General features: G+C 45.4%; 2 protein-coding genes and 1 long non-coding RNA gene across 6 annotated transcripts in view; 1 reads left to right on the forward strand and 2 right to left on the reverse strand.

Moving 5' to 3' along the window:
- Nucleotides 1-2,907: 2,907 nt before the first annotated feature.
- Nucleotides 2,908-14,993, reverse strand: RSAD1 (radical S-adenosyl methionine domain containing 1). Of its 3 annotated transcripts, XM_083728033.1 has the most exons (10): nt 13,759-14,993; nt 13,097-13,592; nt 10,865-10,998; nt 10,262-10,466; nt 9,249-9,614; nt 8,096-8,159; nt 7,726-7,873; nt 6,729-6,783; nt 4,121-4,224; nt 2,908-3,780 (listed from the first exon to the last, which is right to left on the reverse strand). In XM_083728033.1, the coding sequence occupies exons 2-10, from the start codon at nt 13,250-13,252 to the stop codon at nt 3,666-3,668; spliced, it is 1,347 nt and encodes a 448-aa protein (XP_083584159.1). In that variant the 5' UTR covers nt 13,253-13,592; nt 13,759-14,993; the 3' UTR covers nt 2,908-3,665. The 3 variants fall into 3 exon arrangements, with proteins under 3 accessions (XP_083584159.1, XP_083584160.1, XP_083584161.1); XM_083728034.1 differs by lacking the exons at nt 13,097-13,592; nt 13,759-14,993 and adding an exon at nt 12,332-12,502; XM_083728035.1 differs by lacking the exons at nt 13,097-13,592; nt 13,759-14,993 and adding an exon at nt 11,341-11,466.
- A 140-nt stretch (nt 14,994-15,133) lies between these two features.
- Nucleotides 15,134-18,938, forward strand: LOC310839442. 2 transcript variants are annotated; one of them, XR_014561503.1, is made up of 4 exons: nt 15,134-15,148; nt 15,763-16,081; nt 17,169-17,258; nt 18,232-18,938. It is a non-coding gene; the product is annotated as an uncharacterized lncRNA (long non-coding RNA). The 2 variants fall into 2 exon arrangements; XR_014561504.1 differs by lacking the exon at nt 15,134-15,148 and having other exon boundaries at nt 15,737-16,081.
- A 2,107-nt stretch (nt 18,939-21,045) lies between these two features.
- Nucleotides 21,046-23,132, reverse strand: part of ACSF2 (acyl-CoA synthetase family member 2) — a gene marked incomplete at its 5' end in the record, with an annotated part of 59,382 nt that continues 57,295 nt past the window's right edge. The window contains 3 exon segments of the mRNA XM_083727980.1: nt 21,046-21,288; nt 22,039-22,107; nt 22,969-23,079. Coding sequence (XP_083584106.1) covers nt 21,238-21,288; nt 22,039-22,107; nt 22,969-23,079 — 231 coding nt within the window. The 3' untranslated portion in view covers nt 21,046-21,237.

The following is a 23,132-nucleotide window of genomic DNA, read 5'->3' on the forward strand; positions in this document are numbered from 1 at the left end:
GAGGCAGGCTTGTTTCTCCATAAACTCGGATATGACGGTGACAGGAAAAGTCCCATTAGTTTACATGTTTACCAAGTGATGTAAAAATGTAAGTGTTGCAGGAGACGCCCAGTGAGCTCCTGACAGTTGCAAAATAAAATCCTAGGTAGGAAATGCTACAAAGAAGAACTGGACTGGGAGGACACCCCTCCCCCAAAAAATATCTGCCCCCCCCCCCCATTTGAGAACAAACATTTGCTTTAGGATAAGAGTTCTGCTACCTTACTAGCAATTATCATATGCAAAAAAAATTAATGGCCAAAGCAATGATAATCCATTTAAAGAATTAACAATTGTTAATTGTGTAGGTGGCTTTAAAAAACAGGTGTGGGAGACTTGAACACATTTCTGCCTGCTGTCATTGGTTTTCTGGCAAATTATGCTGTTTTGGGGAGGGAGGGGACCAAAGCATGTATATCAAAATGCCTATAATATTTTTTTTAAGGGGGGAAAGAAAGAAACTAAAATGGCAAAAGAAAAGAAAAAAATTCATAAACTGATAAACTGTTAGAGGGGAAATCATTGTATGTTGGCCATTTCTTTTCTTCTTTAAACCGGACCACACAGGTTCCCTGCATCAAATTCCATATGGGACAAATTATTTTGTATTTTATAACTAGAATGTTTTATAACTAGAATGATGGAATGCTCCTTTGGTTCATCCAGTTTAACTGTACACACATTTCCTTGCTCATATAATAGAAAGTTGTTTTCAGGGGATTATCTGAAAACATGTTCCCTTCTTTCCTTCAGTTAAATCTTGACCATGTTTAGTCAGAAGCAAGTCTTGGTGATTTCAGTTTGAATCTCTGCCAAGCAAATATGTTCAGGATTCCAGCCTAAATTTCAAAATCATTTCGTCAAATCGTTATTTGAGCTTTGCGGCTCGAATAACAGGCACGAGATCATAAGGAGCTCTCCTATTGCAAAGCTATTGCTGCCTCAACAGGTTCCAAACTTGCTTTGGGAAGGATGTGAGTAATAGATGTGTTCCTAGACTGCAATTGTAATTTCGTTCAGTATGTCTTTGCCATACAACCATGTTGCTGAAGAGGCAACACCATATTGTCCATTTAGCCAACTGGAGGAGTCTAGAACAAGCTAAATGCAACCCTCAACTATTTGCTATGCAGATATATCCTATGGCTCTTGGGCTTGTTCTTTCTTCCCATGGTTTTGACCCCATTGTTCCTATTTTCCCATCTTTAACTGGCTGCCTTGTTCATATAAACTTCTCTTATACAGCCATTTCCCCTTTTAATTTGTCAACCCTTTTGCCTCCTCTTTTTTTTTTATTCCCACATTGCTTCTGCTGGTTCTGTTTTCCTGTTCAATCTTGGCTTCTATGCCATATCTGCCCTTCTATGCCATATCTGCCCTCACCCCCCTATTGTTATTAATTGAATTCCCTTCCCACCAAAATCCACACTATGCCATCTTCCAGCCCCTCTGTCTGAAATGTACTTTTTTCTATTAGAGCTCCCCCCCTTCTCTTCTGCACCCCACTCCAACAGCCCATTATCTCCTATATTTTATGTCCTTATCTCTCCTTTTCCTCACATGTCTATCTTAAATTATAAGCTGGCAGGCAGGGAATGTGTCTGCTTGTTCTATTTACATTGCAGATTCTATAGCTTAGCTACTGCAAGGAGGAGAATGGCAAATATTAAAGACTGTTAGTCATAGTAAATCTATTAAAAAGTTATGTGCACACTAGTGAAGAGTAGATGGAAATCCAGCGTAAAAAGAAGCTGCAATTAAAGCTGTAATTATTCCACTTTAAGTTTAATTCCTGCCCTAGTAGTTTACTCTTGCCTCCCAGAGTGATTGTAATAAGCTTTAATTGCTTTACTGATTTTAATCAGCCCTTAGATGTGAGTGTGTTTGTCTCTCTCCCTGCATTTGGAAAGAGGCAGTTTTTCATGAGAGAGATTATACACACACACAAACCCCTGATGGGTAAGTTGGAAATGACCTAGCAGCCCATTTACCTCCGTGCAATTGTACCAAGGTGCAAAACTCACAAACTTTTTGCATGTTTAGTGAAGCTGTGTTTGGTGTAGTTACCCCACTTACAAGTCTGTTTTATTTAGGATCTAAATCTCACCCTGCAACAAATTTCCTGTGTGGCTTACAAGAAATTATTTTTAAAGCCTATCCTGCGGCAAGAAAACCAACAGCACAGGAGACTGCGAGGCTTGTTCCCTTAAAAAGCAGCATTAAAGTAGTTTCACCTCAGGAATCTTATTCAATTTTGGCAAAAAAAACCAAAACAAAAACCACGTACTAAGTAAGAACTTTTCACCAGGTTGGTGAGATGAACTTTAAGCTGCATATTGTTGCTTTGATTCAAGGTCTTTTCATGCTTCTGCCATATTATTTTACATATTTTAAATTATTTTCACAATTAAGGTACAAAAGCTCCAGGCATAATATTTAAAAAGAGCCTGTTAGTCTCTGGAACTGAATTTTATTGATGTTTTAAAAGTTATGTTGTTTGTGTGCTTTTAAGAATAAAATTAAACAGTATAAGAGAGCTTGGTCTTCGGCTGTTGGGTGAGCCCAAAACAGCTTACAGTATGTGCATATCAACAAATCAGATACTGGCTCAGCAATTAGCCTTGTACTTCCAGCATGCTTCAGGTCAGCTGTCCTTTTTAATTTATTCTTCCAAACTATTCTGTTCATGTGTTCATCCTTCCCTTCAAAAAAAGATTGCAACATTGCTCCAGGGAATGAGCACAAGGAAGTTTCCTGGTGACATCATAGGAGGCCAGCCAATCAGCACAGTGTGCATCAAGTTAGCTGACACACCTTTGCAAACCCCACCTTCCCAGTGGATAAACCTGAGCAGAAAAGACATGTCACGTTTCTGTTTACTTTTTTTTATTATTATCACCGGTCTCTGTGTTACTGTGTTAGCCAGTAAATGCAAAATGGAGCATGTTTCCTGCTGTCCAGAGTCCATGCATGGGAGTTTGTATATAATGTGTATAAAACCTACCGTAACTGAACTCTTTATTTCATTTGTCAAATAAATTAGCTGGTGTTATTTGAATTCCACCACGGTTCTCAAAATGTGCGACTAATTATGGTATATCTAGTAGGAAACTTGAAGCTCATCTAGCCAACATACTTTCTCAATTTAAATCACCCCTGAAATATAGTCATCCTACCTCTGAAGTATAAGTTTGCACTGTGCTTTTAGCCATGGGTTTAATGGACAATGGCTGAAATTTCATCCTATGTAGAAAGTTACTCGTTCAGCCTGTTGGACCAGTGATTAGTGACACCATCAGGGCACGCCACCTGAGGATGTGGGCCCTACCCCTGTACGGATCAATGCCTTGCATTCCATTTTGTTGCCTTGTTTTACCCTCCTTGCTACTAACATCATGAGAATGCTGTGGTTCCATAACATGTATTTCATCTGCAAGGCTCACGGTCATTATCCCAGCTTTAGTAGGTGGAGAAAATGAGATCAAGATGGCTAAATTACTATCCCCGGATGGTAGTGTGAGTCAGTGCACAAGGTTGAAACATTCCTAATCCCTAGTGTCCTGCCCTACCTGGTATAAGGCTGCTTCCTGCCATCCTTTACTTCTTAAGGAACCTAAGTAGGGACTTCAGGTTTGATTGAACGTCTTTTCTCTTTCCACCCAGGCTTTCTGGAACTGGTTGAGAAGTGTCAGCAGCAGAGAATCCAACACAGCCAGGCCTCTCCAAGAACACCTAAGTCCCCTGCAAAAAAAAACCAATCCCCACCGACAAGGACATGGATTAATCTTCCACAGCGGACAAGAAGAGTTTGGATTTGATATCCCGCTTTATCACTACCCGAAGGAGTCTCAAAGCGGCTAACATTCTCCTTTCCCTTCCTCCCCCACAACAAACACTCTGTGAGGTGAGTGGGGCTGAGAGACTTCAGAGAAGTGTGACTGGCCCAAGGTCACCCAGCAGCTGCATGTGGAGGAGCGGAGACGCGAACCCGGTTCACCAGATTACGAGTCCACCACTCTGAACCACTACACCACACTGGCTCTTCACAGAGAAACATGATGAACCCGTAGGGGCCCCTTACTTGTCGTCTAGAAGCAGCAAACCACACTCCTCCAGCTCTTTCACTTCCTCTGATTCTCCAAATGCATCCCACAGGCTGAGGTCAGGGGCAAATTGCAGCCAGTGCTGTAGAAAAGAAATGCTGCTAGGATGGGTGTTGATTGATAGTTTCGAGAATTTGCTTTGCAGTTGATGTCCTATCAGAACACTAATGAGTGGGCGGGGGATGCGACTTCCAAATGTCAATTATAAAGCCCTCACAATGAATTCCTCAGCCTCTCATATACTTTTAAGACCATATGATGGGGCCCTGCTCTGGTTGCTCCCCTCCGCCACCAGAGTTTAAACTGGTGTCCTCAAGAAGTTAGACCTATTCTCTTGTGGCACATCCTCAAGGATGCTCTAGCTCCCTAGAAAGTTTCAGGAAGTGCAGTAACTCCCCCCCACAGCCTCCCATTCTGCTATCAAGTTTGCATATAACACTACACCAAACAAACCATGGCTTAGTGTGATTGTTCCTGGAGAGCGCTCCTCCCCCTGCTGCGCTGCTGTGAGCTAAGCCTTCCCTTGGCTAAGCATGTTGTCTTAACCTAGGCTTTGGGTTTGCCTGCTCCAGACAAATTACAAGCTATAAACCCAGAACACCCCATAGCTACAGCTCATGGCTTGACTGGAGCGACACAAACCTCAAGCCTGGGTTCAGATGACACCCTAAGCCAAGGCATGGCTTGGCTCACAGCAGTGCGACGGCAGCAGCAAGACGGAAGCAGCAGCAGCAGCAAAATGACTGTGATTTCTCCATTTTCACTAAGCCATAGTTTGTATTATGTGCAACCCAGCTCTGCATATTGCTTGAAATATATAATTTACTGATTTTATGAGTTGTTGATTTATGAGTTGTTGTAAATTGGTTTTTTATGGTCTTTATTTTCTGGCTACCTTTGGAGACTCCTAACATCAAAAGACAAGAAGCAATGTACATACGTAAAAATAAATAAATTCTTTTTTCCTTTTTTCCCCTTCTGTCCTTGGCAACCAGCATTCAAGCCAGCATATCTTTCTGAAATCCTAGGTTGATTGCATCTTTGTAATGAAGGTCAGTAACTAAGCGGCCATGCCAGTTGCTAAAACAGAATCTAGATGCTAGTTTGGTGGCAAACCCATATTTGAATCCCAACACCCCTTTTATATTGTTGGCAACAAGCCATCGTTGGGAGTAAGCCTGGCAAGTTAAGTTGCAGCAAGGGTGGAAGTATATTGTTGTTTTCATCTCAGCCTGCACTGGGACTGTACAAAATTGTCTAGGAGTTTCTAGATTTCTGCCGTAACCAAAATGTGCTAAGCAATTTGGCAAGCTTGAATCGTTGATTTTCAAAGCTTGACTTCACCATTTTTGTCTTTGTTGGAGGGGTGAAGATTTAGGGCAGGAATGGGAAGCATGACCCTCCCAATGTTAAACTTGGCTCCCAACATCTCGGACCACCAGCCATGTTGGCTGGGATTGATGGGAGTTGGAGTCCCAAGAACATCTGGAGAGCCCCATGGTCCCAGCTCCTGGTGTAGCTTACGATACTACTCAACAAGATGCCTGACACAGCACTGCTGCCAAATTGAGAAGCTCTGTGTTGAGTTGTTTTCCCCCACCCGAGTAATGCTTCTGGTCAGATATAACCATGTTATTTTCCTTTTCTTTCCTGCTCCTGGTGTGCATAACTGGATGCTGCTGATAGATGCAAGGAAACAAATATAACTCTGAATAAAAGTTGGAGAGAGAGAAAGGTGAAGGGGGTTGTTTAAAGTAAAGGCAAAGGACCCCTGACAGTTAAGTCCAGTCGCTAACAACTCTGGGGTTGCGGTGCTCATCTCGCTTTACTGGCCAAGGGAGCCGCCATTTGTCCGCATACAGTTTTTTCCAGGTCATGTGGCAAGCATGACTAAGCCAGGTTCTGGCGAAACCAGAGCAGTGCACAGAAAAGCCATTTACCTTCCCGCCGGAGTGGTACCTATTTATCTACTTGCACTTTGACGTGCTTTCGAACTGCTAGGTTGGCAGGAGCTGGGACCAAGCATCGGGAGCTAACCCCGTTGTGGGGATTCAAACCACCAACCTTCCAATCGGCAAGCCCTAGGCTCAGTGGTTTAGACCACAGCGCCACCCACGTCCCTGGGGGTTGCTTTAGGCAACAGCTAATTCTCTCCTTGTTGGACCACTGAAAGCAACAATGTGTGTTTTAAGGAAAATAAACCGAGGGCGGGGAAAATCTGCAGTTCCTAAAACTGAGAACCTCAAGGCCAGTGGAAATCCCACAAAGGTTATTTCCAGCTTTCATTCATTTAGCAGCCACAACCAGCAGGTTTTTCAAAGCTTTCTCCAAAAGGGATAAAAATCCAATCTTTTAAAAGCAGATTCAAACCACTGGTGCTGGTCACGTATTTTGCTTCTTGGCCACTCATTTCTCTTTAATTCTTTTGATTCTACCTGCTGAGTACCTTGTGGAAAAGACAGAGAAAGTTCAGAAAAAGAGGAAGTAATAGGCCATTTCTGCCAAAACCTCTGGAGTTAGGGCACTGAAAATTTCAGTCCCACCCAGTTAGCTGCAAGTGCAGTTGCTGGCACAATCACACCTCACCTTGTGTGTAATTCCTATATCCATACGAAGCCCCAACATCAGAACCTCTTCCAGTCTGCAAAGGAGACAGTCACAGGGTAACATAACACAAGGACATAGAACTCTCTAGCAACCTAGGAATAGTCACCAGAAAACCTGTACAGCTTTTTCTGCACACACCATTCCTAGCAACTGTAGCAGATTAGCTTAGACCAGGCATGGCCAAACTTGGCCCTCCAGCTGTTTTGGGACTACAATTCCCATCATCCCTGACCACTGGTCCTGTCAGCTAGGGATGATGGGAGTTGTAGTCCCAAAACATCTAGAGGGCCAAGTTTGGCTATGCCTGGCCTAGAGAGAGGACACATGCTCTGAACCAATTTCACCTGCTATTTCAAGCATTATATATATATTTTTAAACGTATTTGCTTAGATCAGTTTCCAAAACTTAGGTCTCCAGCTGTTGTTGGACTACAACTCTCATCATCCCCAGCTAGCAGGACCAGTGGCCAGGGATGATGTGAACTGTAGTCCAAAAGCAGCTGGAGCCCCAAGTTTGGAAAACCCTGGCACAGTTGAAGGGTGGAGAGATGAGTATGCATAGAAGCCTCTGGATTCTCCACAGCTGAAATGTAGCCACCATAGCAAAGATAAGAGTCACTGTGGCTCCATCCATTCCTTGCCTCTGGCCCACCCACCACTGCCACCCTAAAAGATTGACTTGAGGGAATGAGGCCCTTGAGCTGAAAATCCTCCCCTCCCCCTTCTTAGTTAGAGTGTTCAAAGCATTTCACATGGATTTTCTCAGAAATCCTAACAGCAATGTAATGTAGGTCTTAGTATTTCCCTATTGCAGATGGGGGCCTAAGCAGTCATGGCATGCCTATGGGCAACTACTGAGTTCGTGGTCAAGTCAAAACTTGAATCCAAGGTGTTCCCGCTGCATTACCATGGTTTGAAGGAATTCTACTCAAGTACATGGGGATAAAACTGCCTCCTCGCCTCCCCTTCTGCTTACATATCCAGTTTGCTGAGTTCAGTCCGCTTCCGGGTCCCGTGCCCAATGGCCAACACCTCCTTCATCCATACATCTGGCTCCAAAGTCTGTATCCTGGCCTCCCGATGGACCTTGCCATCTCCCCATGGCACAAATCTCCCATGGGCTCCTAGGAAAGAGACAGCCAGGGCTGTGGCTTAATTCTGCATCTCTAGAGGGTATGGGAAGCAAATGTGCATAACTGCCCAGCCATCAGATGGCTGAGGCCATCTTTCCCCAACAACTCATGTTGAACATGAAGCACAGCTAAAATGGTGCCATCTGAAAAGCACTTTGGAGAGCCCAGATTGGGAAGCAGCTGGCCCCTCTCATCTCCCCAAGCAATGCTCACCTGGTCCAATCCCGATATACTGACTCCCTTGCCAATAGGACAGGTTGTGGGTACTAAGTGCCCCCTGCAGGGGAAAAAGAAACAGAACGGCATAACCACTAAGGAATAGGTAGTCCAGTGTTACACCATGCTGGGCACCCTTTAGCGACTGACTCCTGAGGACGCTCAGCAACTCTGTGGATCCAGCATTCAAGTTTTGTGAGAAAGCGGAAAGCTCAGATTTAAATCTCTCTCTTGGGATGGGAACTAAGCCTTCTGACTATCAGTCTCAGCCTGTGCCTACTGCCTTCCATAACATGCTCTGTCTGTTCTTTGCTAAGAAGGCATCCTCAGAGCATGTTTGCTTCACTTCTGTAGCTGGATGATATTCTTCTCTTTCTTTCCTACACATACACAAGCAAGCAAGCAAGCAAGCTTATTTCATTATCTGAAATTATTTTGTCTACTCCCTTCTGCTTAGGCCAGAGGAACCCCGCCACCAATCCATCTGAAGACTGGATGAGACCCATGGGTGCTTCTCTGCATATCCCCCTCAGTGAGGTGGGGGATTGTTTTGTGGTTTTTTTGGAGTGGTTGCAACTGAAGAGGGAAGGGTTAACCATATCCAGCAACCCCCACAGTGAAAAAAGTTCCTCTTGCTTGTCAGGCTTGAAAACTTTCTCTCTCTCTCTCTCTCTCTCTCTCTCTCTGTGTGTGTGTGTGTGTGTGTGTGTGTCAGCACACAGGGAGAAGGTTAACCTTTCCCTTAGCAGCTATGACCCCCAACCCCAGTTACCCTCCACCTGTGGCAATTGTGTTGAAAAAAAGTCTCCCAATGACTCCAATGGGAAGCTGTTTTCAAGCTTAGCTGTTGTATATGTGTGTGAGAGAGCGAGATCTTTATGGAGACTGCAACTCCAATGCTTTTTCAAGCCTAATTATTTGGAGGTGTGGTAAGAGTGTGTGTGTTGGGGCGGGGAGAAAACAGACATGAATGGGTATTGGTATGGTCTGTATTATACGTGAGAATGGACGGAAGTGGGTGACATTGGTGTGTATGAATTGGTGTGTGGGAAAGATTCACAATGTTTGGATGCTGCTCTTGGACTGAGTAAGGTCCCAGCGCCTGATTTAAGCTATATAGCAGAGGTTCTAGGCAAAGTAACAGACTTACATTCCTAGCGAAATTGGAGACCTCGTACTGATGGAAACCTGAATTTTGCAAAACATGCCGGGAGCACTCGTACATCTCTGATACTACATCCGGATCAGGCATGGGCAGGGAGCCCTGGTGGACTTGCTTGAAAAGCGAAGTTCCCCTCTCCAGTGTCAGCTGGTAGAGAGAGATGTGGTCATCACACACAGTGAGCATTTCCTGTAGACCCTGGATCCATGATGCATTGGTCTGACCCGGGAGTCCAAATATGAGGTCAATGGAAGTACGGCCTGCAAAGAGTTTCTTGGCTTCTTCTAAAGTTCGTAGAGCGTCACAAGATGTGTGGTTCCTTCCAAGGAGTTTCAGTTCAGTATTATTAAGTGACTGTTGATGAGGACGGAAAAACATGAGTATATTTGCCTCATTTATCAGGAGAAGAAGAAGTGCAAGTGTTGGGCAAGAGATATGAGTAAGGCAAGAGTGAAAACACTATTAGAGCATGAAGATTTTTGAATGTCAGGTGCAAGCAGGAACCAATGGGAGCAAAAAGTGAAGAGTCTGGTGGCCAAAAAACAGTTTGCACAAGGGATTTCCTATTTTCTCCCTCTCCCCTTTGAAATACATTCTTGGGGGGGGGTTGTGTTTTAACTCCTTCCCTGACTGAAATCTCACACTGATCCCCAGGTTGTTGTTTGCTTTCTCCCTTGCCAAATTTAACTCTTACTTTTAAAATTGTGGATGTAGAAAAACAGTAACAGGAAAGGAATTTCTCACAGGTCAGATTGGTGGTTATCCTGGACTATTCTGAGATATTTATTCCATAAGTAACTGTTTGCTGTTTCTGGCACACTACGGGCAGGAAAGGGGAGGAAGAGAGATGCTAATGGAGTGGGAAGCTCAAACATTTTGGACAAATGCAAGTTGCCAAACATTTCCATAAATGCTTTTTAGAAACTTCTCCCAAAAGGAATATTGTAACTGGATCAGCACAGATTAATACAGCCCTGAAAGCAATGCACCCGTCACCTCACCTGGACACCAATGGAGAGGCGATTGACACCAGCTTTCTGGAACTCAGCCAGGCACGAGGCATCTGCTGAAGTGGGATTGGCTTCCAGTGTAACCTCAGTGCCTTCTGCTAAATGGGCACACTGGGAGACAGTGTCCAGGACAGCAGCAATGGTGAGCGGGTTGGCCAGGCTTGGCGTCCCTCCACCAAAGAACACTGATGTGATTCTGCAAAACCAAGGAGAGGGTGAGAGGGACATATCTGAGGAACCCACCGTCTCAGCCATATATCTCATTGCCTTTTTTTTTGTCTGCTGCTTTTCAATAAAATAAATAAATCTTCCTATAGCAGTTTACAAGCCACTTAACAAATATACAACATAATGCTCCCACTGATCAGAAAGACTTCAAACTTCTGTAGGATTTCACAAAAGCCACTGTCCTCTAATGGTGAAGAGCATTTGTACTGAATATATTGGGCTTATTCCAAATCACTAAAATTCCCAACCCAAGAGCAGCTGCTGGCTTTGTTGTAAAACTCATCTCTTTCCCTTTCCTTCCAAAGTTCCCTGACTGTAAATCCTGACTGTTCAAAACCTCCCCCTCACCTTCCACTATATACTAACCTCTTGACTTGGCTGAGTTGGATCAGGGTCTGGGCCTCCTGAACAAGACAGTTCCTCATTTTCTGCTCATCAAGATTACGGGGAATGTACTTGTTGAAGTTGCAGTAGCTGCAGCGTTTCTCACAGTAGGGCCACTAAGAGACCAAGGAAACAATAGAATTCTTATTTGTTAAGACCTAACACACTTTCTGGTACCTTCACCCTGCTGTGTCCTGCTATCGTCAACATCTTGCCAGACCAAAGCCTGTAACGCTTCTATCTACCAAGAGGGGCAATCAATAAAATGGCTTGGAATGCAAAATATTTAACTCTGCACTCATTCTACCCCAAAGGCACATAGTGACCACCAGCATGTTTTATAAACATGGTAGATTCAGAATACAAATATACTTATTGCACTATAGACTTAGTCCTACTCAACAGAGTTTAATCTCAGCCAATAAATGCCAGCCCAAGTAAAAAAAACAACCACAAACTCGTTTTATTTCATAAAGATGCTCTATCTCTAGCTTTGGCTAAACTTCAAAGGCTTTCCAGTCATCGTGACCATCATGTCTTTCAGTCCGTATATTTTTGGGCAGGTGAAATGTTTAAGAGAGGACTCTACAAAGGAGTTATGTGGGAAATTTAACCTGGGGGTAAGCAGCATTGCATTCAATAGGACTTCCTTCTATGGAGATATGGTTAGTATTGCATTATGAATTATGCTTGGGAAGAGGATGATTGCTGGAGGAAGTGTAGCACAAGGCAACCTAGTCTTCTACACTTGCTATGGCAACGCCCCAGCATGAACTTGTTCTGAAATAAAATAAGTTGTGGTTCCAAACACAAATTTGGAATTAGGTGGGGAAGAGCAAGAGCAGAATGGTATTTTAATACCAATTCACAGAAAGTCAGCACAGGTGGTTTTCCAGGACTCTTTCCTGAAGAGGGCCTCCAAAAATAACTCAATTACTCATGGGGATGTGCTACATATATTCTTCCTGATGCATTAGTAGGTTTTTGTTGTTTTTAACATGTAGGAGCATTCATATAACCCCGCTCAGTTGAAAATCAAACCATACTGCTCAGGAAGCAACAACCTGTCGTGTTAATGATGTGTAGTTTGTCTCTTAAGTAGGCAGAAAAAGGACAAAGGCAGACATGGAAGAGTGAAGGCAAGGAAAGACTGTCAACTATGAGAGGTGTGCTTAGTTTGGGGTAAAATGCCATGTTGCCATGTATTTCTGTTTCAGAGGAAGTCTATTGGGCTTTTGGCTGAGCAGAATCCATTATACACTTCTTAGAAACTAGATAAGGTAGATAAATCTCTAAGTATGTGATCTGTCATTAGTATTTTCCTCCTCAGTTATGGTGCAACTCTCGTTGAGTCATAACCATCTGTGTTGTGATTGTAAAACACATGCAAGTCCTCAGTAAGAGGGGGGTCTTTTGTGGGGGGGGGGAGAATGTAAGACACAGTATCACCATCATGCGCATGCGCAGAGTGAGAACCGCTCCGTCGAGGAAGCGTACTGTACTTTCACCAGTTCAGACCCCATGCAAGCGCACTGGAGGTGAGGGAAAGAGGCCTGCAAAGAAAACAGGGCAAACCCTCCTTCCGGACTCAGAGAACGCCTAAGGAACGGCGCATGCGCACTTTACTAAAAGGTGTGTGTGGAAGGTATCCCCAGCAGTCGATTTGGCGGGAGTTACTCAGCGCCTCAGGAAAAGGAGGAGCAGCTTTACTTCGCGGTAAGGTAAAGGTAAAGGTACCCCTGCCCGTACGGGCCAGTCTTGACAGACTCTGGGGTTGTGCGCCCATCTCACTCAAGAGGCCAGGGGCCAGCGCTGTCCGGAGACACTTCTGGGTCACGTGGCCAGCGTGACATCACTGCTCTGGCGAGCCAGAGCCGCACACAGAAACGCCGTTTACCTTCCCGCTGGTAAGCGGTCCCTATTTATCTACTTGCACCCGGAGGTACTTTCGAACTGCTAGGTTGGCAGGCGCTGGGACCGAGCAGCGGGAGCGCACCCCGCCGCAGGGATTCGAACCGCCGACCTTTCGATCGGCAAGTCCTAGGCGCTGAGGCTTTAACCCACAGCGCCACCTGCGTCCCGTATACTTCGCGGTACGCATGCGCAAAAGTCCGTTTTACAACGCTCGCGGGGAAGCCGGCGTGCGCAAGCGCATAAAATGTTTTTCCCCCCCTCGCGCGCGGTGGGTCGCGTTCCGCTTCCCGCCGGACTCACGTGGACGTAGAGCGCGGCGGTCGCCGCCGCTTCCGGAGCGGGAGGCCGAGGGCGGAGCTGCGCGGCGGAGGTGCCTCCGAAGAGCCTCTCAGGCGGCGGCCGGACTGCCCTTAGGCCAGCCGGGAGCGCCGCCCTGAGCTTGTCAAGGGCGCCCATGCCGCTCGGCGCTGCTCTCGGGCCCCGAAGATCTCTTCCGCCACCTGACGGGCGGAGGCGACGAGGAGTCCGCCCCTAGCGACGGGGAGGGCTGGAGAGGCTGGGCTCGGCTGGCGCTTCTCTGGCCCACGTTGCTTTGCACAGTAAGAATAAATAAATAATGCGCTTTTTTATAATTAAAAAAAACAACAACCCGGTCCCTTTTCTTCTCTGTTAAGGATCTAGCATGAGAACTCGCAGGATGGCGGTTAACGGAAGTGCAGCTCACTAAGCATGTGCAGAGTGCGCTTTATAGTTTTCAGCACTCATCCAGCGGTATCTCGCGCGCGCACACGTAACTCTGGGATGGATTGGTTGCATAGTTGTCAACTTTCAGATTTGAAAATAAGGGATCAGCAGCCTCACCTGTCCCGGGGACAATCTATGGGATATCTAACAATCCGGGGTAGCAGCGGGAAACGACGCTGGAATAAGGGAATTTCCCGCGAAAAAAAGGGAAGGTTGACAGCTATGGTTGGTTGGCGTGTCAGCACTAGACCTGGAGACAACCGTTATTATTTCTTAGCCTGACCCAGCTCAAAGGGGGGTTGGGAGAATATAAATTTGCAGGAGAGAAGGAATATAAATTTGCAGGAGGAAGTGGGGGGGGGGCGGTAGGGACTACATAGGCTGCGCAAAACTTTGCTTGGAAGATGAGTGGAATTCTATAGATAGATTCATAGGCAGGTGTGTGTGTGTGTGTGTGTGTGTGTGTGTGTGTGTGTTATCTCACATAAATCTAGAGCAGGGTTTTCAGTACAAATATAGACCCTCAGCGCTTGTAGGACCCATTTATGAAACTTCTGGTTTGGCTTTTTGGAAATAGCCCCAGAACTGGTTGCTGAAGTGTCTGGTAGCAACAGGCAGTGGGGATCATGGAAACAAGCAAAACACGTGGCTTTTCCCAAAGAATCCCAGGAAATGTATTCCTTACAGAGGTTCAGCACCCTTAACAAACTAGTCCCCAGGGTTCTTTGGGGGATGTCAACGTGCTTTCAATGTATGTTGTATACACAGCCATGGACAATCTTCTCCATTGCCTTGGCACTTCACACCCCACCCCCCACCCCCATTTACCCTCATTAACCTGTGAAACAGGACACACCTAGGAAAAACAGAATAAAAACCCAATAACGACCTTTGAAAAGCCCTAGGGCATGGAGTTATTTACTCCGGACACTTTTTTATTTTAGCTGAATCAATATGTAGGTTATGCTATATCAGGCATGTCCAAAGTCCGTTTCAGGAACACTGATTGGCCCCCACGGCCCTTCTCTTCATCAAGTCTGGCCCTCTTTGAAAAAAGTTTGGACACCACTGTGTTATATAAAGCACATGAAGTACGCCACCTTGAATTGGTGGGTCAACATCTGTGGTGTCATGTGCAAGCCATTGAAATGACTACAGTTCCAGCAGCTAGACAGCAGATGGCACACCTATGCTTTCTGGAGGTAGTGCGGTCACTTGGTAGCTATTAAGAGTACAACCCAAAAATATCAGATGCCTCTTAGTATTTCAAAAGACTCCCAACCATGGCAACAAAAGGTCGAGCAAATGAGAGGCTAGTTAGCGTCACACACAAATACACAAACTGCCTGGCTTCTGGTCTTATTCAAATCTTTTAATACTGTACTTTAAAGTCCCAATTATCCACCCCTTAGGGGAGAACGTTATGCTACAGCTGGAAGAATGCATTTATATTTTATATTTAAAATTTATTTTTAAAAACTCATCTTTTTGTCATTTTGTCACCCCCCTCAGTGATGACACGCACACCCCCCCGCATCCCTTTCCTCTCTCACTGAATGGGAGAAAAGGACAGGAGAAGGCCATGACTAGAAGAGAATGTTTGGACAGGTTAGGCAGAGTTGTGCATGTGCATGAGACTTCAGGGGAAACCAGGGTTAATAAGCCTGAAGTAAGGAAGGAAGCCTGAAGGATCATTCAGCACCATAAAAGAGGGAAAGCCTTTGTGTACAAGCCCATGACGACCACCAATAGCTCCTTGCTCTGCACTCATCTCTCTTGGGAAATCACACAAACGTGGCATCCATGCAGGCAACAGTTTCTATGGAACTGAAACTAGATGTTAGTGCTGCTGTTAGAGCATTGGGGGATCTCCACTGAAACACTATTCCGCTATTCTCAGGGTTAACCATCCATCTTGCTCTCTAAGCTTGTGTAAATGTCTATACATAATGCAATGGTCAATACACCTCCAAGAAGCCTAGCTTGTTTTGGGGGGAGCAGCTGTGTTTGCATGTGTGGCGTGGAGGCATTTTGCAGGCAATATTTTTTAAAAAGAGGAAGAGATTTATGGCTAATAAGTTTTATTTCCTAATTATTGTATCCGTCAGAGCCTGCAGGGCCTGCTACCTTCCTACCACATCTGGGGGCGTGTATGTGTCACATTAGCACAGTTAATGGAAAGGAAACCGGTTCCCTTATATGAGAATTTTCCGTTCCTTCAGGATGTGGTCTCAATGTCACCCGATTCAAAAGACACATCAAAAAGAAAGTGCTTCTGCTGCAGAAATAAAAAGGAAGTTCTTAGGTGACAGGACCCAGGGGGTTCCCGAAACACAGAGTGATGACACGCATTGAAATCACTGTGGCCTGGCAATGAGGATTTCCCCCTTGCCTGGCAACCTTTATAAAGAGAGGGAGGGAGGAAAAGACAAACGCAGGCAAACCAAGATGAAGGGAAACCTTGTGGAGTCCTTGTGCTTCATGCTATTTTTCATGATGTCTGTCCTGATACTGAACGTGCTGTCCGTGAGGCTGTGGAAGGTTTGTATCTTTGCATTTGCTGAGGGGGTAGAGGTCATCGCGACAAAAGGGGATTAAGGCTGTGCGGATGGTAGCTAATGCTAGAACTACTGAAAGTAGATCCATTGAAGCCTATTAATATACTGTACACGACCAACATAGGTTTATTTGTTTCATTGGGTCTACTCTCAAAGGAACTTCACTGGTTGCAATCTGATGCATGCAATTTTTGTTCTTTACAAACACCCTGGTATGGGCAAGTGGGGAAGCTGTGCAAAGAAAGAGCTAATTGGAGGGAAAGGGGATTATTGAGAAATCATAGGAGAGTTTCACTCTGGCAATGTGGCCCGATAACAGGGTCAAAACATGTCTCGTATAGTAACTTTTTACTTGGCAAGGTAAGTGTGTAAGACAAGGTCTACTGCAGTGATTTTTAACCAGTGGGTCGTGGCGCCCTGGGGTGCCTTGAATGATGGTCAGGGGTGCCGCAGGGCAACACTGGCCTCTGTCCCTCTTTCCTTCCCTCCCTCCTCTGATGCCCCCTCGCACCTCTGCCTCCTAAAGGCTTGCACGGCTGTTTGTTGCAACAGCCCTGGCTATAAGCTCCCTAGGTGAATGGTGTCTCTGGGAGGCACCTCTCTTTGAGGTGGGGTGGGGGCAGCTCAGAGACCAGCTGCCCGGAGGACTCTCAAGGAGGGGGGAGAAGAGGCTGAAGGAACACTCCACAAGGGAGGGTGGTTGAAAAGGGGTGAGGGGCTGCCAGCTCTGCAGGCAAAGTGGGACGTAACCATGCTTTTGAGGCTCTTACTGCCTTTTATCTAAACTAAAAACACCTCAAACATTGCAACCTTTCCTCAAAGGTAAGTTGCTCCATCCGCCAACATTAATTAATAATTTTGGTTGTACTTTTCTGCATCCTTTTCCCACCTCTACTTTTTTTTTAAAAGCAGTGTTATTAAAGAGTTAATAATGTGAGGTCTGACATAATTATCTTACAGCATCTCCAGCATCTCCAGCTGTTCCCATTGCCAAATTCCTCCCAAACTGATTAAGACTAGAGAAGCAGCATACGCTTATTTCATTCGAGTTTTTTTGGGATTTCTTCCAGGGTTTCACCCCAACTCCTAACTTCCTTTCCCATCAAAGAAGCTGGGCATTGTCCTGTATTGCAGAATCCAGTTGTGGGGCCTATCACCATGTAAGTATATTTTGTGCATCTGTGGCACACGGCTGATAAGCTTAAAATGGCAACTAATGTCTTCTTGTGAGATAATTTCATATTTCATTTAAAGGACAATGAGACGTGTGCATATTTCATATGTGGGCTGGGAAAATCTATGGTGTATTTTTAATTTTTAAATACCGTAGTTAGCACATGTTTCTTGTGCGTTTGATGGGCCGTAACAGGGCTCTTAATCACTCCAGGTAAATAGGTACTGTTGCGACAGGAAGGTAAAAGGCATTTCCATGCGCTCTGGTTTCTGTCACGGTGTCCTGTTGCGCCAGAAGTGGTATAGTCATGCTGGCCACATGACCCGGAAAGCTGTCTGTGGACAAATGTTGGTTCCCTTGGCCTGAAAGCGAGATGAGCGCTGCAACCCTATAGTCGCCTTTGACTGGACTTAACTGTCCAGGGGTCCTTTACCTTCCCTTTACATTTTATCTATAGTGGAGACATAACAGAAAAGAAACAGCTGGCAATGCTGAGGTCCAGTGAGCGCCACTGGAAAGTGTAGTAGCACCCTTTGTGTGCTAAAGGTGGTAGTTGTTGTCAAGAGGCAAAAGGCCCATCCATTTGACAGATGTGGGAGGGATCTTATTTCCCTTCTCATCCCCTAGTCTCAAACTAACTATGACATCAAACATTCACATAGAAGAAGAGAAGAGTTTGGATTTGATATCCCACTTTATCACTACCCAAAGGAGTCTCAAAGTGGCTAACATTCTCCTTTCCCTTCCTCTCTCACAACAAACACTCTGTGAGGTGAGTGGGGCTGAGAGACTTAAAAGAAGTGTGACTGGCCCAAGGTCACCCAGCAGCTGCATGTGGAGGAGCGGGGAAGCAAATCCGGTTCACCAGATTACGAATCTACCACTCTTAACCACTACACCACACTGGCTCTCATAATGAAACTCTTTCTTGACCTGACCTGGATTCTGTTTTCTTTCAGCAACAAAGCAACATATGGAGGCCCCTTGTGTTCTGCTTCCATGGGCAGAAACCACGCTTCAGCTGGGAGAGCCAGAAAAGTTACGGAGGAGACACACCCTGACCACCTTCCTCTTTTCCTGAGAAAACTCTGGCTGTTTCTTTAAGAGATGAAGAACAATTCCCATGTTTCATTTTGCTTCTGAAATCGCTCTGTGACAAGGAGTCACATCTTCATTGCTAATGACTGATCTCAAACTTCCCCTGGGGGTCTTGTTCTATTAGATAAAGGGAGAGAGAGAATTCCACTGCGTACTTCACTTAATTTGTTTGGTAACCAGCTACATACTGCAATACCCACCAGTGCTATAATGCAGTACGTAAGACCATTCAGAAAGCATAGCGAAATCACGGTGTTACGTGCAGCCACAGAGTAAAAGAAGGAAAAGTTCAGGGTAGGTCCTCGAAGGTGAGGAGGAAGAGTAGTAGCTTTATAACAAAACAGAACCAAGATCAAATTCTGCTGGCGTGGGGGAGCTGCAGCCAGAAAAGAAAAGTGTTACGCACCAACTTCTGCGGTTCAGTATCATGGTTGGGAGGTGCCCTAATAAAGCTCCCGTAAAAGCAAACACATCCTAGATGCATTCCAACTTGTAGGATTTGAAGTTTTGAATTTCTATGGCATCAATACCTGTTTTGAATCGGAAATAAAGCAGATGAGAAATCTAATGTGTGGGAAGATTCAACTTCATGGCTTGCACTCAAAAGAACTGGAAAGAGGAACTACCTCCTCCAGTCCATAGCAGCGAGTTGGTCGCTGTGGAAGTGATGAAAGAGCTCAGCTCCCAAGTCCTTTCCTAATGCTCTCACGCCTCCTGAGCCAGGTATTTCCTCCATGGGCAGAAGGCTCTGGGTTGATTTATACCTCTAAAGCCACAGAAATCTGCTCTTGCTTTCCCTTTTGGTCACAACGGTGTTGTCTTGAATTAAATATGTGGCCATTATTATTATTACAGTGGTACCTCTGGTTACGTACAGTGGTACCTCTGGTTACGTACTTAATTCGTTCCGGAGGTCCATTCTTAACCTGAAACAGTTCTCAACCCGAGGTACCACTTTAGCTAAAGGGGCCTCCTGCTGCCGCCGCCATGCAATTTCTGTTCTCATCCTGAAGCAAAGTTCTTAACCTGAGGTACTATTTCTGGGTTAGCAGAGTCTGTAACCTGAAGTGTACGTAACCTGAAGCGTGTGTAACCCGAGGTACCACTGTATTAGCAATGCTTTTTTTAAAGGGGGTACTCAAGAGTATAAGGGGATGCGGGTGGCGCTGTGGTCTAAATCACAGAGCCTAGGGCTTGCCGATCAGAAGGTTAGTGGTTCAAATCCCCGCGATGGGGTGAGCTCCAGTTGTTCAGTCCCAGCTCCTGCCCACCTAGCAGTTCAAAAGCACGTCAAAGTGCAAGTAGATAAATAGGTACCGCTCCGGCGGGAAGGTAAACAGCATTTCCGTGTGCTGCTCTGGTTCGCCAGAAGTGGCTGAGTCATGCTGGCCACATGACCCAGAAGCTGTACGCCTGCTCCCTCGGCCTATAGAGCAAGATGAGCGCCACAACCCCAGAGTCGCCCGTGGCTGGACCTAATGGTCAGGGGTACCTTTACCTTTACTCAAGAGTATGCAGTACCGGCACCTTTTTGTTAGAAAGTGTGGCACTTAATGTAACGATATCATGATGAGTACTGGACCTATTTTTCTTTTTTAAAAAAGCACTGAAGATTATTATGAATTAAAATTATCAGTCACCTTTTTAAAAAAATGCAGCTCACAGCAGCTTACAGCAATAAACAAATAGTACCTGTGTAAGATGTGACATGGGAAATCAGGATCACTCATATTTAAAAAAGAAAAACGTAATTGCAGTCATAGAGGGGTGTGTGTGTGTTAGCTGCTAATTTCCCTATAGGGGAAAGCATACAGTTACCACAGTGAGTGAAGAGCAATTTAAATCGGGGGGCGGGGGGGAGGCACAGAATGGTCCTCTCTCAGAACTACAGTCCCAATCTAGCTCTCAATAAAGATGCCCAACTGTTAGCTACTCTAAAATGAAAACACAAACAAACCTGAGAGAGCCTGATCATGGATCCACTGCGTCGCATCTGGCTAATCCCTGGGAGTCCAATAAATGGTGCTCCATTTCAGTTACCAAAAGGTAGACAAGTGATCAAGCAAATCTCACCCCTTACATGAGGTTCACCACCCTTCTCAGGCAAGTTGCTCCAGACACTTTTGGTGTGTGTGGATGACCTGACTAATGAGAAGACAAGAGGTTCAATCACCATAGCCTATTAGCCTATTATGGCAGAAAATGAAACAACAGGACGTCCAAAAGAGAATCACAATGCAAAAGTGCCAAAATTAACAGATTTGCTCCTACAAATCCAATATGAGCATGTTTCAGGTGACTATGCTCTTCTTCCCATGTAGCCTTTCTGACTGCTAGAAAGTACTTTCCCCTTCTTTTGGCTCGTAATTTGCAACACGATAGCTCTTAATGTTCCTACATGGGACTTAATTTTCAGCACCCTGGCGTCCTTTGCATTCACCACTATTCCTCCAAAACTACAATTTCTAATAAAAGAACTGCACAGGATGCAGTAGAGGGAAAGGCAGGACTACCAGTATGTCTCTTCCATGATGTGCTCTGGTCACAAGGAGCAATGGGAATTCCCTTACGGTCCTCCTTACTAGGAGGAAATTGTATTTCTGGATACCATCCCCATGTTTTGTATTCTTAACAAAGTGAGGTGGAATTTCTTAACACAAAGAAGTAATCTCTGCTAAAGAAACAGATTTTTTATTTATTAGAAAAAAAACCCACGTTATTTTAAGTAGGCCTGACTAAAGCATCTTAAGGTAGGCTGGTGATTGCTGTCTTAAGGCAGGTTGCCAGCTCTCTTAACGGCTTAGAAAGCTGAAGTATAAAAGTTGGCAGAAGAAATGTTAATTTTGGGTTGCGTTGGGTTGTTGGGTTCAAAGCTGAAGATGCTTCTCCATTCGCTCCCTCAGTTTGTATTTCTGAATCTAAGTTTGGAACAAGGAGGAAAGAAGGAAGGGATTGGTTACAGCATTGCAAACATACTGGTCGTCCCTCTGCAAATATTTTGGTCCATGCCTATGGCCATTTCTCATTTAGGCTACCATAAAGTGCTCTCTCTCTCTCTTTGTTGCCTCACTTTGGACCCCTCACCTCTACCCAGAACTCTGCTGCCAAAGTCATTCTCTTGTCTCTCCTTGCTCTGATGATGCAATGCTACTCCTTAAGACCCTACCCTGACTTCCCATCTTCTCCTGGATTCATTCTTATCCTTTCCTTCAAAACTCTCCAAGTCCTTTCCCCCTTTATCTTATCATCCTGATATGTCTCCCCTTATGATCCTCTCTCCCTGGACTCCACCATTCTCCATCACCTAGAAGTGTCAACCTCCCTCAAAAAATCCCACCTTCTATTACCTGCTGCCCTTCATATGCTAGTCACTGCCTCCTAGATGCCACCACTCCTACATCTTCAAATTCCTCTTCAAAACCCACTTGTGGCCCACCCATCTACTAGCTCCATACCCAGTAGTCTGTAACTAGGCCCAAGCCCATGTAACTCAAGCAACTGCACACACTCCTTCCCTGTTTACTCTATGTCCTCTTCCCCTCCCCTGTGATTCCACTGTAACTGGTTTAGTTTGCAAGTTCCTCGAGGCAGGGATCTTCCTGCACTCCTCAAAGCACCATGCAACCTGTTGGGGCTAAGCAAGCAAAAGCCTTTGGGCTGTCACTCACCTTGCCCGAGACGGTGAGCGGGAAATCCTTCACAAACACTATGTACCGAGGGATCTTGAAGTGAGCAATCTGCAAAAGAAAAGTCAATGGCTGTGGACTGACTCAATCTTTATACAGCGGGCTTGCTGTTCCCTGCTTGAGCAGGACTCAGAGCAAATGCCTCTCCAACATGGAATACAAAACTGCATTTTATCTAAACCCATATCCCCAACTGATATTAAGACAGCGGGAGCTTCCACACTAGGCATTTAGTGTGGAACTGCCATGTTTATTCAGTCACTTTTTATGAGGCATCCACCTGAGGCTGTCAACCTATCATACAGTCCTTCCGTCTTTCCTCAGACTACCGAAAGCCCAGTTGTTTTTTTCAGAAGAACAGAAGAGCAGCCCAAATGTGACAAGCGTACAGTTGTTCCAAAGCATTCAAAAACCAAAGCGCGGCTTCTGATTGGCTGCAGGAAGCTCCTGCAGCCAATCAGAAGCCGCAGAAGCTCCTTCAGATGTTCAGCTTCCAAAAGAATGTTTGAAAACCAGAACAGTCACTTCTGGGTTTCAATCGTTCAGGAGCCAAAACATTCGAGAACCAAGGTACGACTGTAGATGCTTTTAGCACCACTTATAGTGGACGTGTGCTGAGGTTCAAATGGCCCGACCCACAGCAGCTGTGCCATGCCCCCATGGATGTATGCAGAACATACATCCATGGGGAATAGTGGAATGCACACCTTGAAAAGCACAATCCTCCTGATAGTGTGGGACATCGATTGCAATTCCACGTATAGCTTACAATGGAAGAGCAATGATTGGGCTGAGCTAGGAACCACCCATCTGGAAGCAGCCCTTGACAGAACCTCACCACTGGAGAGCTTGCTCTTTCTTTTTATTGGGTGGGAAAAAGCAGGACACAGCCACCCATCTCGAAGCTCCTACCTTCCCTTTGCAAAATGCCTTGACTTCTTCTACTGTGCACTCTTCTCCAGCTTTCACTCTGATGCTGGCGCAGATCTCCTCTCCCATTCGCTCGTCTTTCACGCCAACTACCTGAGTGAAAGAGAAAGGGAAAGTTGATCATGGGGCCCACCCAACTTACTGGG

This window comes from Podarcis gaigeae (assembly GCF_964106915.1).
Source record: "Podarcis gaigeae genome assembly, chromosome: 2".
NCBI classification, from domain to species: Eukaryota; Metazoa; Chordata; class Lepidosauria; order Squamata; family Lacertidae; genus Podarcis; species Podarcis gaigeae.